At 65.0% G+C, this 15,657-nt stretch overlaps 1 protein-coding gene and 2 non-coding genes across 5 annotated transcripts in view; 1 reads left to right on the top strand and 2 right to left on the bottom strand.

Annotated features, from left to right (window-relative positions):
* Positions 1–479: 479 nt before the first annotated feature.
* The window catches only part of AATK (apoptosis associated tyrosine kinase), a 39,709-nt gene continuing 24,531 nt past the window's right edge, over positions 480–15,657 (bottom strand). For all 3 annotated transcript variants that reach the window (XM_015458941.3, XM_024980997.2, XM_024980996.2), the window contains exons 3-14: positions 13,686–13,833; positions 11,346–11,425; positions 10,589–10,707; positions 10,274–10,361; positions 9,211–9,344; positions 7,850–7,934; positions 7,656–7,777; positions 6,134–6,283; positions 3,013–5,674; positions 2,774–2,921; positions 2,415–2,600; positions 480–1,579 (exon numbers count right to left, since the gene is read on the bottom strand). In XM_015458941.3, the coding sequence (XP_015314427.2) occupies positions 1,539–1,579; positions 2,415–2,600; positions 2,774–2,921; positions 3,013–5,674; positions 6,134–6,283; positions 7,656–7,777; positions 7,850–7,934; positions 9,211–9,344; positions 10,274–10,361; positions 10,589–10,707; positions 11,346–11,425; positions 13,686–13,833 (3,963 nt within the window). In that variant the 3' untranslated portion in view covers positions 480–1,538. The remainder of the gene's footprint in view (positions 1,580–2,414; positions 2,601–2,773; positions 2,922–3,012; positions 5,675–6,133; positions 6,284–7,655; positions 7,778–7,849; positions 7,935–9,210; positions 9,345–10,273; positions 10,362–10,588; positions 10,708–11,345; positions 11,426–13,685; positions 13,834–15,657) is intronic.
* MIR338 (microRNA mir-338) lies at positions 8,687–8,778 on the bottom strand. Its single transcript, NR_031202.1, has one exon. It is a non-coding gene; the product is annotated as a microRNA mir-338 (primary transcript).
* On the top strand, positions 8,702–8,764 carry MIR3065 (microRNA mir-3065). Its single transcript, NR_162410.1, has one exon. It is a non-coding gene; the product is annotated as a microRNA mir-3065 (primary transcript).

The following is a 15,657-nucleotide window of genomic DNA, read 5'->3' as shown; positions in this document are numbered from 1 at the left end:
CGGGAGGTCTCTCACCTGGGGGAAGCTGGAGGCGGGCCAGGTGGAGCGAGGCAAGGTCCTAAGACAGATGGTCAAGGTGGGGGTGCACAGGTGCCCCACCTTGCTCCCGGCTCACCACCCCCTCCCCCTGCTGCCCCGTGCTGAGGGAAAGGCGGGGGGAAGAGCTTCCCAGAGGGGTCCCCCCACTCAGCCTTTCCTAGGCAGGGCCAGCTTACCAGGCAGGAAGCGAGGGCTGCAGGCGTCAGTCCCCCCGCCCTGCTCTGGGAAGACACCCCCACCCGGGCACACTGGGGGCCCAAGGTCACTGTCTCCCTCACCAAGGTGTGCCAGGGACAGTGGGGTAAAGAGGGTGGCCTCCCTCCTGCACTCACCCAGTGGTCACAAGGGACTACAGGGACCCGACCCCACCCCACCCCACCCCACCCCAGGCCCTGTCCTGCCCAGGGCTTCATCTGCAGACTCCAAAAGAACACACACGCTTAGCATGAAGGCTTTTTCCTTAGCTTTGATTTCTCTTAAAAAACAGACAAAAAAGGAACAAGATCATTGTACCAGCATCCTAAGCCTCAAACTAATAAACAAAAAACCCAAAACAAGTCCCCGCCCACACCCTGAAAGCAACAATAAACTTTACGTCTCTTTGGCAACAATAACTTAAAAGCGTCCCATATCCCTTGGCTCTGACAACAGCAGTTACAAAAATACTCCCTGTGCTGCCCCACCCCTTCCCACTGCCCCCACTCCTGCAGCAGGAACCCCCTGGCACTGACCATGGGGTGCACCCACATTGCTTTGGCAGCTGGGCAGGGCCGGGGACTGCCTTGCAGCGGGGAGCCATGGGCACCTCCAGATGGGGCTGCAGCGGCAAGACTACGACCTGAAAGCCCCCCGTCTTTCAGGCTGCCCACCTCGGCCCCTTCGCAGGGCTCCAGTGGGACCCAGACAGGAGCCAGCCCAGACCCTGTAGGAAGGGAGAGCTTCCAGTCTAGCCGACTCGGTGAAGGGGAAACAGCCACCGACTTGGAGCAGGGTCACCTGAGCCAGGTGACCTCTTCTTGCACTGAGCAAACCCTGAACCGGCAGAAGGGGTGAAGCAGGCAGAGAGAGGCCGTCCCAGCGGGCCTGTGCCTGCCCTCTCACCTGCAGCGGGCACACAGCAGCCTGCAGTGCACCATAGGAACCATGGGCAGGACCAAGCAGTCTGACAGCAGGGGCCAGGGCGGAGGGGGCAACTGCAGGGGCAGGGGGAGGGCTGTAGGGCATCCCTAGGGGCTAGCAGCAAACCCAAGTGTCCAGGACAGATCTTGCCCCCAGGGCAGCACGGGGCTGCTGTGCACAGATGCTCCACCATCCAGGGCCAGAGAGGGGCCTCATCCCGCCCTGCTCCTGCAGGGCGCGTGGCAAGGGGACACCAAAGCGCTGGAAGCTGCTGCTGCTGACCACGGCCAGGATCAAAGTCCCCACCACTCAGTCCATCCTCGCTGCCGCCAGGGACAGGACCAGCAGAGGCTCCGAGGGGGGCAGGGGCCGCCTGGGGCTCAAGCCTCTTTACAGCTGCCCCCAGCACCTGCTGTAGGACCTGGCAAACACATGAGTGTTTGAGGAAACACTGGGGATTCAGGGACTCCCACCTGGCCTCGATCCCTGGCTTGGGGGCCACTGAACAGCTAAGGCTGCAACAGGCCTGCCAGCCTGCTTGTCTAGGTGGGAGCTAGATAATTTATCCTTCCTACCGCATCACCAAGGACCTGGCCCAACAAAACTCAGCATCTGCCCTCTGAAACTCTCCTAACAGACCCAAATAGGACTGGGCTGGCCAGGGTCACATGCCCACCTCCTGGTGAGCTGTGCTTGTTCCGACATGCCACTGTGTGACAGGCGGCAGGTCCTTCCCTAGCAGCTGCAGCCACAGGTCAAGGGCAGCAGGGGGAAGGGCTGGGTCTGCCTGGGGGACAAGATGACTAGGGGCATCCTAGTGGAGCTGAGCTTTCAGGGAAGCCTAGCAGAATGGGGGTGGGAGGTGAGGGCAACTGGGCAGGGATGAGCCCACTTGGTCTGAGGCTAACGGGTGGAGCTTGGAGGGAGGGACGAGCAAGCTAAGGCCCCTAAGTAGGGCCCCACCTGGGAACCTGAACCACCACCACCATCACCATCTCCCCTGGACAAGCACCATCAGATCTGAGACGTGCTGGGAGGGAGCGGGCATCTAGCCTAGTCCTGGGAGGGCCCAGTCAGCTCTGTCTGGGGCACTACATCTCCCCAGGGAGGAGAGGACACACACTGAGGTGGCCACAGTAAACAGGCCTGACGTGATTTGACCTCTCCGAGCCTCAGTTCCCCCATCTGAAAACTGAGCTTGTCCAGAAAACAAGAAATAATGAGCACAGGGCCTCGGCGCCCAACAAGTGCCTTACCTCCCACGGACCCGGAGTCCGAGTCGGAGACGTGCGTGATGGAAAAGCGGGACGCAGGCGCTGGTGAGACGGTGAAGCGCGAGAAGGGGCTGGGCGCGACGGACTTGGGAGTCTCGGCGGGGATGCGCGAGGCCGGCTCTTGGGCCGACGACAGCATGAGGCCATCATTCCACTCGAACTCTCCGTCTGCGAGAAATCTGTAGTCAGTTGTGGATAGGATGGGATGGGGAGACCCCGCCCAGAGCGTAATGTCACGCCCTGACCACGCCCACCAAATGAGCCACAGGCCACGTCGCCCCGCCTCCACCAGGGCCCCCCCCCCGCCCCCCCGCCCCCGCTTCGCCCCGCCCCTAGCTCACCCTGTTCAGTCGCAGGGCCTTCGGGGGAGGGGTCAGCCCGCCGTGGCCGGCAGGAGGCACTGGGGGAGCCTGGGCTGCCCACTGGGAACGTGGGGGGTGACTCCTTGGCACCAGGGAAGGGCTCCCCGAGCTCTCGGGTGGGGCTTTCCTGGGGGAATCAAAGCAACACTTGTCGCCCAAGGCTTCCAGTCCCACCACAGACCCCCTCTCCCCACACCAAGCCCAGGGCGGCTGCCCACCTGGTCAAAGAGGTAGACAGTGACGTCGTCGAAGAAGGACACAGCTTTCTTCTTGCGCTCCAGGTCCTCGCAGAAGGCCTCGGACAGCAGGCTCGGCATCTTAAGCAGGCTGCGCAAGTTGCGCGCGCTCTGGCTCTCCGCCACCACCACTGGGACGGGCGGCACCTCCTCCTCGCTCTCCTCACTCGGCTCCTGGATGCTGTAGCAGCGGAGCTCTTCATCCGACTCGTCACTGTCCTCGCTGTCCTCCTCTTCCTCCTCAGGCCGCCCCTCTGGGGCCACAGGGAGTCCAGGCAGGGCCAGGCAGAGCGGGGTTCTGGAGGCACCTGGGCCCCCGGTCCGTTCCTGCAGGTTTGACCCTGACAGCAGACCCAGGGTCTCCTGGAGCTCCGGGCGGTGGCTTTCTGAGCTTGGCCGGACTGGAGTCAGCAAGAAAATCTTAGAACTCACGGGGCTGGGCATGGGCGGCACCTGGGCTGGGTCTTGGGGCCAGGGAGGCTCCCGCCCAGGGTCTGTGGGGCAGGCGCTTGGCTCTGGGGAAGAGTCCTCAGGCAGTGACAGTGACAGCGGCAGTGGTGGCACCTGCCTGGGTCCAGTGCCCTGTGCCTCCCCGGGCACCCCCAGCTCAGGGGAGGGCTGTGCAGACTGCAGCCTGGGGCTCTTCGGGCTGTCCAGATCAGGCTCTGGCCTGGGGACCGGGACACCTCCATGCTTCTCCTTGGGGCCCACGGGGGGCTCTGGCTCCGTGTCCAGGTCTGAGAAGTAGGCGGAGTCACGGTAGGGATTCTTCTCGCTGAGGCCACCTAGGGAGGCAGAGAGCCGAGTCTCGGGCCCCGGGCTCTCACCCTCTGAGGCCAGCTCCCCAAAGGCCTCGGGCTCACAGGGCTCATGTGACTCCTTGAGTATGAACTCAGGGGACTCGTAGTTCTCCGTGTCATAGCCGCTGTCCAGGGCTCGGAGCTGCCCACCAGGGGTGCTGACAGCTGATGGGCTGAAGACCTCACAGCCACCATCACTGGCCGAGGACGGGATGTCCAGGGAGTCCAAGGAGTCGGGGGTCCCCACCTGCTTCTGCAGGGAGCGGAAAGCTGGTGTCACGTCTAGTTTCTCAGCCTGTGGGCCGTCGCTGGACAAGTCAGTGAAGACACCAGAAGTGGCCTCGGTCGTGTCCTCATCTTCACTCCTTGGAGCCTCCAGCTCAGGGGAGCTGCTGCCGCTGTCACGGGTCTGGGCTGGCTCGGTGGCAGGTGCCTGGCTTCCAGTGGGCGTGGGTGAAGCAGGCAGGGTGGGCGGGGTGCTGGCCTCCTCAGCAGGAAGTGGGGCTCCCTCTTGGGATGGGGATGGGATGGAGGGAAGGGGCAGTTGGAGTCCAGCAGAGCCCTCAGCCTCCTCTGCAAGCCTGGGCTCTGCCTGGGGGCTGTCACCCCCACTTATGGCTGCCTCTGTCCAGGGAGAGGCAACCAGGCAGGGGGCAGGTGTCAGGCCCTCAGCAGGATACAGATGGGAGAGGCCAAGGCAGTGGCCCAGCTCCTGACCCAAGGAGGCCCCCTTTGGCCCAAGGAGAGACTCTCTGGGATCCTCTGGGGTCAGAGGATGGCCCAGCTCAGGGACGGGCCACAAAGTCTGCTTCATACCAGGGCAGCAGTCCGTGTAGCCTGAGAGGCCTGAGACCCAGGATTCCGGTGCTCGACTGCCGCTGTTGTTGTTGGCAGAAACGTTGGAGCTCCAGTGTCTATACTGGGCGGCTCTGGACGCCTCAGCCTCCCCCAGCTCCTCCCCACCTGGAGATAGTCGGTCCCCAGAGCTCCGCGAGGGGGATGTGCCCAGTGGGTCCTCAAAGAACGCGGGGCAGAAGGCCCCCACACCCCAGTCGATATCCTCGGCTCCAGGCTCCGCCAGCATCGGTGTCTCCGGTGAGGGTGAGCGGGAGGCGCAGGACAGGTCACGGGCGCGGCTCTTGCATGGGTAGTAGTCACAGTGGCCCCAGGGGCCATCCGCGGGCGGCGCGTGGCCGAGCAGCGGCTCCATGACCAGCGACGCGGCCGTGCTCCCGTCAGAGTCATCATCGTGGTCACTACCATCGGGGCGCAGCGCGGCGGCAAGCGTGCTGGGGGCACAGCCAGTGCAGTCGGGGTCATGGTCCGCGGCAGGCGCAGGGTCTTCCAGGCGGATGAAGTACTCACTGCCCACCGAGGGGCTGTGAGCGCTGAGCACAGGCACCACGCCCGGGGGCGCGCCATCCGGGACACAGAGCTCCTGCAGGCGCGCGTCTCGGCCCGGGCTCAGGGCGCCCTCTGGTGGCGGAAAGGCCTCGGCGCCGCGGCCCGCTTCCCACTTGTACTCAAAGTTGAGGCCATGGCTGGTCTCAGTCACTGTCAGCACGTCGTCGCCCTCCGCGTGGAAGCCGTCGCCAGCGAACTGCTCCAGCAGCGGGAAGGAGGAGGTGGCGAGCAGCTCACCCGTGCCCCCCAGGGCCAGGCCTGCCACCCCTAGCCCGGCACCCGCGCTGCCCCCACCGGGCCGCAGTGAGCGCCAGCGCCGCTCGAATTCCTCCTCTGCCTCGGTGGCGCCCTTGGCGCACAGATAGGACAGCAGCAAGTGCACCTCCTCGGCCGTTGGCCGCTGCTCAGGCTGCAGCCAGCAGAATTGCATCACCTCGTACCTGCGGGAAGGGATGCCCTGGGGCTCAGCCCCTGCCCTCCCCCACACACACAGGTGGTACTGCCCAGCCAGGACCCCAGCCCCTAAGGAGTGAGCCAGTCTGCCCCCAGCCAGTCTTGGTTCCCCTCCTGCTCACACTCAGGAGCCCCTGGAGGTAGTTAAGGGAATCTCCTAAAATGGGCTCAGTGATGTGGGTGATGGCATGGATCAGGGCACAGTTCCCAGAGCTCATTCATCCCTGCCAGGCCTGCAGGCAAATCTGTTTGGGGTAAAGAAGCCATTCCACTGAGGGCACGGGAAGTGGCCCAGAGGTCACTGTTAGCCAGGGGGCAGCCAGGGCGAGCTAGAAACCCAGGTGGTCAGGAAGAGCCACTTAGGCTCTGGGGACCCAGAGCACCCCTCTCAGCCTTGGCCTTCCCACCGGGGACACCCTACCCCTGCCTGGCACCGGGGGCCTCACCAGCGGTCGGAGAGAGTCAGCTGCAGCTGAGGCTTGGGCAGCTTAAGCTGCTGTTCTCGGACAGCATAGGCCAGCACCTGCCGGTCCGAGTGGTGGGGGTAGGGCTGCGCTCCCAGTTCGAAGAGTTCCCAGATGGTCACGCCCAGGGACCTGTGAGGATGACTGCTATCAGAGGGCTGTCCAAATGTTCTCAAAGCCTTGGATGCCAAGGGCAGCTCCCATCATCACACCCGTGACCAGAAGATGGCGCCTTCCTTCAGTAAACGGGCAGGATGTGCCACCTGAGCAGGTCTGAGCCCATGCCCGGGGTGCCTGGACAAATAAAAGCCAGACTGGCCTCCCACCAACCAATTCCATTTGTTCATTCGTTCATTCCCATGCTGGGCTGAAACCCAGACACTGCCAGGGGCAGGAGCTGCCCTGGAGAAGCTCCCGGTCCCGCCAGGCTCCTGCGGAAGCTGGAGGGAGGGAATGGGGGTGCCTAGGGACACCCCAACCAGCGTGAGTGGGCCAGGGGAACTGACTGGGCAGTCAGCACACTGGGAGGCTGGGAGAAGGCAACTGGGATCCTTCCAGTGGATGGTGGCTTCCGCCAGCTCCTGGGTACCCCAGGCCATCCTGGGAGGCTGGGGGCATGAGGGACAGAGAAGGTTTGGCAACAGAGAAGTCAGAGTGGCCTTGGCCAAAGCCATCTGGGGACACCAGTCAGTGTGGGTGAGCGAGCAGGCAGGGGAGAGTCAGCCACATGGAGAGTCAAGCGGGGAAATGGAGTGTCCGTGTCGGGAGCACAATTAATGGCTCAGGAGAGACCCCTGGAGGAAGGAGGGCTGAACCCTGGATCCAGGCCCTGAGGGTTCATCAGGAGCAGAGGGAGGCCAGACAGGCCTCAGGCTGGAAGGGAGCAGGAGGGGGAAGCAGAGATGGGTCAAGACCTGGAACAGGGGCCACCACGGCCAAGCCTCCAGAGGCTGCAGTACCGGGTCTAAACACCGCCCAGCCGAGCACCTCCAGGCTGTGGTCACAGGAGACCCCCAGCCCCTACCCACCCCTCTCATGGGAACAGGTGCTACCACGACGCCCCACGTCTCATCAACTTGCTACTCTGACCCTTCCGTCTCCGGGCGTCTGCCCAGTAGATCCTGGGAGGGGAGAGGAGGGCAGGGCTTCCTCCACAGGCCCTGCAGCTCTGCCCGCCCCGCTGCCGTGAGCCTTGGCACCAGCAGCAACAGGTGGCTCCAGAACCCCCACGACCTCACCTGGGGCCGCGTTTGGCCACCTCCTACAGAGCAACAGGGCTGGACAGACAAGCACAGCCTCACACACGTGGCCTTGCCCTGAGTGGCCAGTGTGCCTCCCCCCAACAGCAGGGAGCCTGCGGGTGGGCAGGTGGGACTCAGCCCCTCCGTGCCCCCGGTCCTCATGGCACGTTCATTCGGCTCGGGTAGGGCAGCCGTGAGGGCTGCGGGCGCAGACAGGCAGGGCGTTGTCGGTGTCCTCACAGGGGCCGCGGGCTCACACTCACCACACGTTGCTGGCCTTGGTCTGGTCCACCACCAGCAGATTGCAATGCACCTCGTCCACCAGCTCAGGTGCGATCCAGCGCAGCGGCACCCAGAGCTGGTCAGCCGTCACGAAGTAGTCCTCCTGTTGGCAGGTGGGACAGGGTCACCCCAGGCCGCACGGCTGGCCCTGCCCTGGCCCGGCCCCCCCACTCACCCTGTATTTGCCGTGAGACAGGCCGTAGTCGCCGATCTTGACCGTCAGATCAGCCGTGAGCAGACAGTTTCTCAAAGCCAGGTCACTGGGGGGCGGGAGGGTGGGGTCAGCCGGCAGTGCCGGGGGGAGGGAGGGGGGGGTGGGGGCGCATCCAGGACACCGAGGGGGCTGGGCCGCTTGTCACCAAGGGTGTCCTGGGCTCAGTTCGATGGGTGAGTATAAAGGGGCATCCGAGAGGCTGCCCTCCCCTTTCCAGAGCCCCAGCCTGGACACTTCGAGGGTCTGAGTGGACGGGCAACACACTTTAGAATGCAGACAAGGGACCCAAGGCCCAGGGCCGGCTGCAAGGTACCCGAGGGCCCTCCTTGGACGGGGCCTCCCTCACTGGAAGCCGATCCACTCCCCTGCTTCTCCTCAGACACCAGTCTGCTGACCTGTCCCTTGGGGGCAAGCCAGCCCGGGGACACAGCAGTCTGCTCCAGCCCACTACACTGCCACCCTCCACTCCCTGGAGGCAGGCGTCAGTGGGGAAATGGAGAGCCAGAGGGTCCTGCCCCAGCCCTGTCCACACAGGGCCCCAGGCAGGGGGTGCTGTGGAGTGCCCACCCAGCGGGAATGCTCACCCCCACCTTTATCTCCCACCCAAGGCCAGCCTTGGCTACTGGCTTCTCCCTTGCCTGCCTGGTGGCCCCATGGGAGTCTGGGGCCCAGGGCACTGGGCAAACGTGGGCTCAGCACCCATCGGCCAAAGTGCTGCTGTGCCGGGAGCCACAGATAGGCGCTTGGGGTGGGTGGGGTGGCGTGGGGTGGGGTGGGCTCGGCGGGCAGTCGGGAGGCTGGCAGCTGCCCTCTTCAACAAAATCACTGATGCTGGAGTTGCGTGTGTCATCACTCAGCACCAGGATATTGTTGGGGAGGACGGCCCGTGCGCTGTCCAGGGCTGGCGGGGCCACATCCATCGCCACTTCTTCAGGCACGCCCCCCCCAGGCCAGACCCTGGCCCATCTTTCCGACTTTGGGGGCCAGGGCAGGAAACAGGACAGAGCCACCCCTCCCCCCGGGCCTGAGGGAGACAGAGGAGGGCAGGGCCACCATGGGGCCACTGGGCAGCGCTGACCATCATGGGGGCCAAGGACGGGTACCTGCCCAGGCTAGGTGGACAGAGGGCGTCCCCTTGATTAAGCCTCCTGCAGAAGCAGGTGTCCAGCTCCCCTCTGCCTGGTGCTTTTTATTTGATAAAATCCCTTTGCACGGTGGTCCCGAGAGACCGAACAAAGACTGGCCAGTTCACTGAGGCCCCGCCCAGCGCCCGGAGTGGGGTGGAGGCCGGCCGAGCGCCCGCGGGCCACCCCCGCCCTCACCTGTGCACGAAGTTGTTGCGATGCAGATGCAGGACGCCACAGGCCACCTCGCAGGCCATGCGCTGCAGGGTCAGGGGGTCGGGCGCCATGGCCTCGGCCACCCGACAGCTCCGCAGGTAGCCCTTGAGGTCCCCCTGTCGAGAAGGGCAGCACCGTCACCTGCCGGCAGGGAGCGGCTGCCCACCCCCCGGGCCCTTCCTCCCCAGCAGGGCCCATGGGAGACCAGGTGTCCTGCTAACTCTGCGGGGCTGCCACTGCCCAGTGAAGCCCCTGTGTCCGCTCCCCAGATACCAGCCGTCAGCAGGATGATCCTACGGGCAGGGGACACTTTCCCCAAGCTGACCCCTGGCCCCAGGCAGCCCTGAGGGCCAGCAGGGCCACATCCCACCTCTGGCCACATGAGCTGTGACACCAAGCCTGGACAGAACCCAGAGCCGGTGACCAGAGAGTCCACGGGCAACTCCCTGACCTGCTGACACCACCCAGCTCCAGGGGGCCCGACCATCCTGGGGAAGCCCTGGGAGTCCAGAAACTAGACAGCGGCGGGACGCATGTCTGAGGAAGGGCACCTCCCTGTGGGCAGGCGGCTCAGCTGTGCGTGTGTGCATGTGTGTGCATCTGTCTGTCTGTCTGTCTGTAAAGGGCCCTGCGAGGCCATTAGCAGGCTCAGTCACGGCCGGAGACTAAAGTATGAGCGAGGCTGTGGACCAGACGTGAGGGCTTTGAGCCCCCCAAGCGGGCCGGGGTGCCCCACGGGAAAACCGCCGTGACTCCGAGCAGCACAGGCAGATCAGGGACGCAGCTGCCCCCACCCCCACCCCGGGCACCATGGAGGCCCAGCCCTGACAGCCGCCATCTCTATGGCAGTGGGGTCACCTCCCTCCTCCCCCAGGCCAGCTCTGGAAGGCAATGGTACAGGGCCACCTGGACCCCACTTTGGAGGGGATGTGAGGCCCACAGGGTGGGGCTGAGGGGTCCCCGGCTCCGCCAAGGCCCTTCTGCAGGATGCCAGTCCCATTTTCCAGAAGCGCAGAGCAGGGACTGGGGGGAGCGGGCTACTCACCATTGGGCAGAACTCCATCACCAGCAGGTAGGGCGTCACCTCAGCACACTGGGCCAGGCACTGGAGCAGGTTGCTGTGCTGCAGGGCCCTGCGGGAGCCAACAAGCCACCCTTGACTTGCACTCAGGGCAGGGAGGGGGTGAGGGGGCGAGGGGGCGAGGGGGCGAGGGGGCGAGGGGGCGAGGGGGCGAGGGGGCGAGGGGGCTGGCTCTGCAGGGCACAGAGCTTGCCTTTGTCTGCAGGGCCCATGCCCCTACCTCCTGGGCAGTGCCCCACCCCAGCGCCTCCAGCAGAGCCAGTCCCCAGGGCCACCCACCTGTAGGGCTGCGCCTCCTCCAGGAACTGCATCTGCTCTTGCACACTGGCGCTCGCCTTCAGCTCCTTTACCACCACCTGGGTGCTGCTGATGCCCGAGTTCACCTCCCCCAGGAATACCTGCGGGGCAGGCATCGCCAGGTGGGCAGACACCACCCTCCCCAGGCTCCGCCCCCAGCCTTGCTCCTCCGGCCAAAGCTTGGCTCGTTCTGTGCAAGTTGGGAGCGTGCTAAGTCGCCTCAGTTGTGTCCAACTCTTTGCAACCCTATGGACTGTAGCCCTCCAGGCTCCTCTGTCCATGGACTCCTCTGTCCATGGACTCCTCTAGGCCTCAATTTACTCATCTGCAAAATGGGTTCCGGATCCCTCCTAGGCAAACCCTCCTGGCTGTAATACTCTCTCTTTGGTATCTGCCTCCCCCGAGGTCCCTAGCTGTTCTCAGAGCTCTGGGTCTGCCGTGAGGAAGATGGACCCACCATGCCCCCTGCCTGGTGCTCAGGGCGAAGCCACCAAGATGCTGCTCCCTGTCCCTGCCCAGTCAGAGGTACCTCCCATAATGATACCAGGATCTGCGAAGAAGAGGTGCCAGATCCGGAGGCCCCCAGGGAGGGCTCAGTGGGTGTACCTTAAGAGGGGACCCCAGGACTGGGGAGGTTTCTAGAGGAAATATGTCTCCAGCCCGCCCACTCCACCTGCCAGGCAAAAGGGACCACGCTGCCAGCCTCTGCCACCACTGACCCCCTGGGACAGCAACTCACCTTCCCGAACCAGCCGTGTCCAATCTCCTCCAGGTACAGAAGGCTGTGCCGCCCCAGGTCTGTGGACTTGAGCAGCTGCACTGTAACAGGGCAGGGGGCTCAGGGATGCCAGCTCAGCCTCCATCATCACCCCATCTCTCACCTGTCCCCTAAAGAGGCTGCCTGCCTGCCTGGCCTGTTCTGGGGAGCCGCCTGGATCCCTCTGCTCCCTCCTGAAGGGGGCTGCCATCGGGAGCAGGGTGCCTGCTGCCCTGCAAGCCACACCCGGGCATGTTTCTGAGTGGATCTGGGAAGGCTGTGCCCCCACCTACAGGGACAAGCCAGGCTGGAGACAGCGGGGCCTGGAGCCGGGACCAGCTCACAGGCAAGGCCAGGCAGGCAGTGTGGCTGGGGCGGAGGCCTTGGGGAGGAGGACAGTGGAGTGGCCCATCCCCTCACCCCTGCCACAGGCTGGCATTCCAGCGCCAGGCACCCCAAAGGCTCCTTTGTTGGGGGCTGCTTGGCACAGCCCTGTACGGAACACACTGGGCCCATTCTCCTGCGGGCTGGGCGGGGTGAGGTCAGCAGGGAGGAAGGGTCAGTGAGAGCCCCAGAGGAAGGGCCAGAGCTGCTGAGCCCACCCACACACTGCCTGTGCCCCAAGGGATTCCCCGAATTCTGCTCCCACGCCAGCTGCCCAGAGGGCCCAGGAGGCAGGCTGAGCCAGCCAGCCAGTGGAGACCGAGGGTGAGGGGCTGTTCCTGGGGACTGCAGACCCCAGGCAGTGCTGACCTTGAAGCTGAGCAGAATTGGGGGTAAGGGGTCCCATTGGGCCCTGAGTCCCGGGGCTCCTCCCCCTGGGCCCCAGTCTGCTGCCCCCTCCACCTCAGCCTGGCGTCTCCCCAGGCAGGCTCAGCATCCCTGACAGTGGACCCTGGGGCAGTGATGGAGGAGAGCATGCCGACTGCCAGTCAGTGGAAAAGCTCTCTCTCCTGGCAGCTGCACGGGGCAAGGTGGGCTGGGCCAGGGGTCTTGGGGTCTGCACCCAAGGGGCAGAGCCCATGGAGCCAGGCTGGGGAGCCTGAAGACTGGGTCTGGCTGGGCCATCTTCCCCCACAGTGTAAAGGGGTGGCCCTTGCTACCCGGGTTTTTAATCCTTAACCTCCAGGTGGGTTGCTCTCCCAGCTTCACCGAAATCTCTACCCTTCCCCGGAAGCAGAGTACCCAACAAAGAGCAGAGCAGAGCTGTAAAATGGAAAATGTGATCACTGCCCTCCCCTGGGTCTCTGTCCCCCTCATCCCCAGGGACAGTCCCCTAAGGGATGGGAGAAGCTGGGTCTCAAAGATTCCTCAGGGTCCCACATACTGCCAGGGGCAGTTGTCAGGCCCAGGCCAGAGGTGCAGTGTCCCCTGAGGGGACCCCTCGGTCCACACCGGCTCCCAGTGTCAGCACAGGGGAGACGTCCACAGTCACCCCGGAAGGTCGGAGGGCCTCCTATAGCACCACCCTTCCTTCAAGACTTCATAGGGTGCTCCTGTGGGCCCTGAAATTCCTGCCTAACTGGTGAGTTCTCCTCCAGGAGACACTGGTGGGGGTGGGGAGCGATGGTCATGGGGCCTGGGGGCAGGGCCCAGCCCTGAATCTTGGAAACCCCAGACCAGGATGAAGGCTGGGATTCAGGGTGGGCAGCATCGTGAGCAGGACCCAGTAGGGCCCAGAACACAAGCCGCTGGGACAGGCCAATATTACAGGCCCTGGTGCCAACAGAGCCCCCCCAGCGCCTGACACCCCACCCAGTGCACCTAGAGGAGCTGGGGGCAGGCCCAGGCCTGGCCGTGAAGCTGTCGGGAAGGGTTCCCGGGGCTGGAGACAGCCTCCAGACACAACTGGGAGTTCTCAGAGCACTGGATCAGGTAAAGGCAGGTGCAAAGCCCAGCTTGGCCACGGACCTTTAACCTCTATGGTTTGGGCCCTGCATCTGCCCTGGGGGTGGCCAGCCTGGTGGGGGACCACGGGATGGGGCTGGCGGAAGAAAAGGCAAGGAAGCCGAGGCTTCCGCCTGCACCTGCCCCCACCCAGGGTCCTGAGCAAAAGGCTCCACCCCAAAGAGCCCCTCCCTGCAATGGGTGGGCCCTGCTCCTGGAGCCCACGTCCTAGGGACCATGGAGAAGCCCCTCCTCCCAGCACACCAGTGCCCATCCCAGGACCAGACAGAGCAACCCCTGCCCCTTCACCCAGCAGCCCCAGCTGGCCCAAGCCTGCTCACAGCGCCCCAGGTCCCAGCAGAAGGGGATACAACCAACCCTGTGCCTCCCCTGAGCCTCCCACCTGGGCCCACAGGGCAGGGGGGTGTCACTCACCTGAGCGCCCGGGCTGCTTGGCCATGGGCAGGGAGACCTCGGTGAGTGGCAAGACGTACACGTCGGGCCCGTTCTGAGCTGCTGTGGCTGGGGAGCCCTGTGCCGAGAAGTCGGCCGCGTACTCTTCCCCCTCGGCATTCTCAAACTCCTGGGCCAAGCAGGCGACACACGCGGTGAGCTCCAGGGCTCCCCAGAACGGGGAGGGTCGGGGGGCAGGGCGGGGAGGGAACAAGGGGTGCAGGCCAGCTCTCAAAGGCCCCTTTCTTCCCAGGGCCCAGCTCCCACAGCACCCCTGCCAGCTGCCTCCTCCACCCACCTCTTCTCCTCGGGGCAGAGAACAGACCCCACTCCCTGCCCCGCTCCCCCCTCCCAGGGACACCAGCTGCCCCAGGAGGGCAGGGTTTGTTTTGTGTTGGTTGAGGGGGAGGTTGGGGTTTGTCCCCCACAAGCAGAGCCTCAAGGGTGGGGGCTATGAGCCCCAGGGCAGCCGCGCCTCTCCCGGCCTCAGCCCGTCCACACCAGGCCTACCAGGCTCAGGTGGAGGCAGGCAGCACCAGCCCCTTGGTGGCAGGGAGTAGGGTGGGGCGCGGCTGGAGGCCAGCTGCCCTGGCCCATCCAGAGTCGGCCCCTGACTCGTCTCAGCCCCCCCACTTCCCTGCAGCCTTCGCCCTCGGTGGGGCACCCACGGTCAGTCGCTTCAGGGTCACAGCTGGAGATCCAGGATGGGGGCTCCATCATCCCCCCAACTCTGCCCCAGCGAACAAGCAACTAAGTGCCCAGCCTCCGGACAAGCAGCATTCCTGACAGCCCATCTCCCCAACCAGTTTCACCCCAGACAGGCGCTGCCATCTGCTACGGCTGTCTGCCTGCAGGGCCCCGGGACCTTGACCCAGGCGGGCCAGCATCCATCCTCTCCCCAGACTCCTTAAGAGCCTGGCCCTGGGCACCAGGCTGGGTCCCTCCTGGGCCTGGCTGCTATGTTGAACTTCACGACTTCCCACCCGCCTCTGTCTGAGGAAGCCCCCTCACATTCCTGAGCCATGGCCAAGTCCCCCAGGAGCCCTGGGCCAGAAGCAGAACCCCAGTTCCAGCGCCACAGGCCTGTCTGACCTGGACTGACCACTGCCAGGCGGAAAACAGAAGCCAAGGGTCGCAGGACTTCCCCAGAGCTGCAGTGGGGCCACCCCCGTGGACAGGCAGCCGGCCTGGGAGCCAGGAGGCCTGGGTTCCTCCCCCAGTGCTGAGACCCAAGGCCCCTGCTTTCTCTGGGCCTCGATTTCCTCGGCTGCGAGGAGGAGGCTGGGAGCCCTCTGGGGTGTCCCTGCGGACCTGTCCTGGACTGCATCCTGAGACAATGGAGCCGCTGGGGACGAGGTCTACAAGGGATTCCCCCTCCCCAGGCGACCACCCTGGGGCCATCAGAACCACTCTCCTCGCCCTGTAATCCCAGGTGGGACTCTGAAGAGGGCACAGATGCCTACCCCCACCCCCAGGGGCCTGACCCCAGCCCCAGCCCCAGCCCCAGCTGGTTACCTGACGCTGCCACCTGGAAGCCCACCGGATGGAGCCAGCACAGCGGGCGATCAGGTAGGACAGTGTGAGCATCGTGGCCCAGCCCCTTCCCCCAGTGCAGCTCCAGGTGGGGGAGCCCAGGCAGGAGCCTGCTGCACAGGCTGGCCCTCCCACGGAAGCGCGCTGGTGCTGGAATGTTCCGGGCACCATGTTCCCAGGAGGTGAGGAGGGCACGGGTAGGAGGGGGCCACGCTGGCCCTTGTTTGGGGCCTTGTTCTCACAGCACTCTGAGGAGGGGCTGACTTATACAACCCGACCCGGGCCCCTGCCCCCAACCCAGCCCTCCCCTCCTCCACCTCGCCTGGCGCCAGGATCCTCCAGGAAAATGCCAGCATCACTCTGGCCCAGCCCACTGTGCCTGCAGACCATGGAGACACCACAGGGGCTTGGATGTGGACCC

The sequence above is a fragment of the Bos taurus genome, chromosome 19, assembly GCF_002263795.3.
Source record: "Bos taurus isolate L1 Dominette 01449 registration number 42190680 breed Hereford chromosome 19, ARS-UCD2.0, whole genome shotgun sequence".
In the NCBI taxonomy this organism is placed as follows: domain Eukaryota; kingdom Metazoa; phylum Chordata; class Mammalia; order Artiodactyla; family Bovidae; genus Bos; species Bos taurus.
This window is presented reverse-complemented; position numbering and strand designations above follow the sequence as displayed.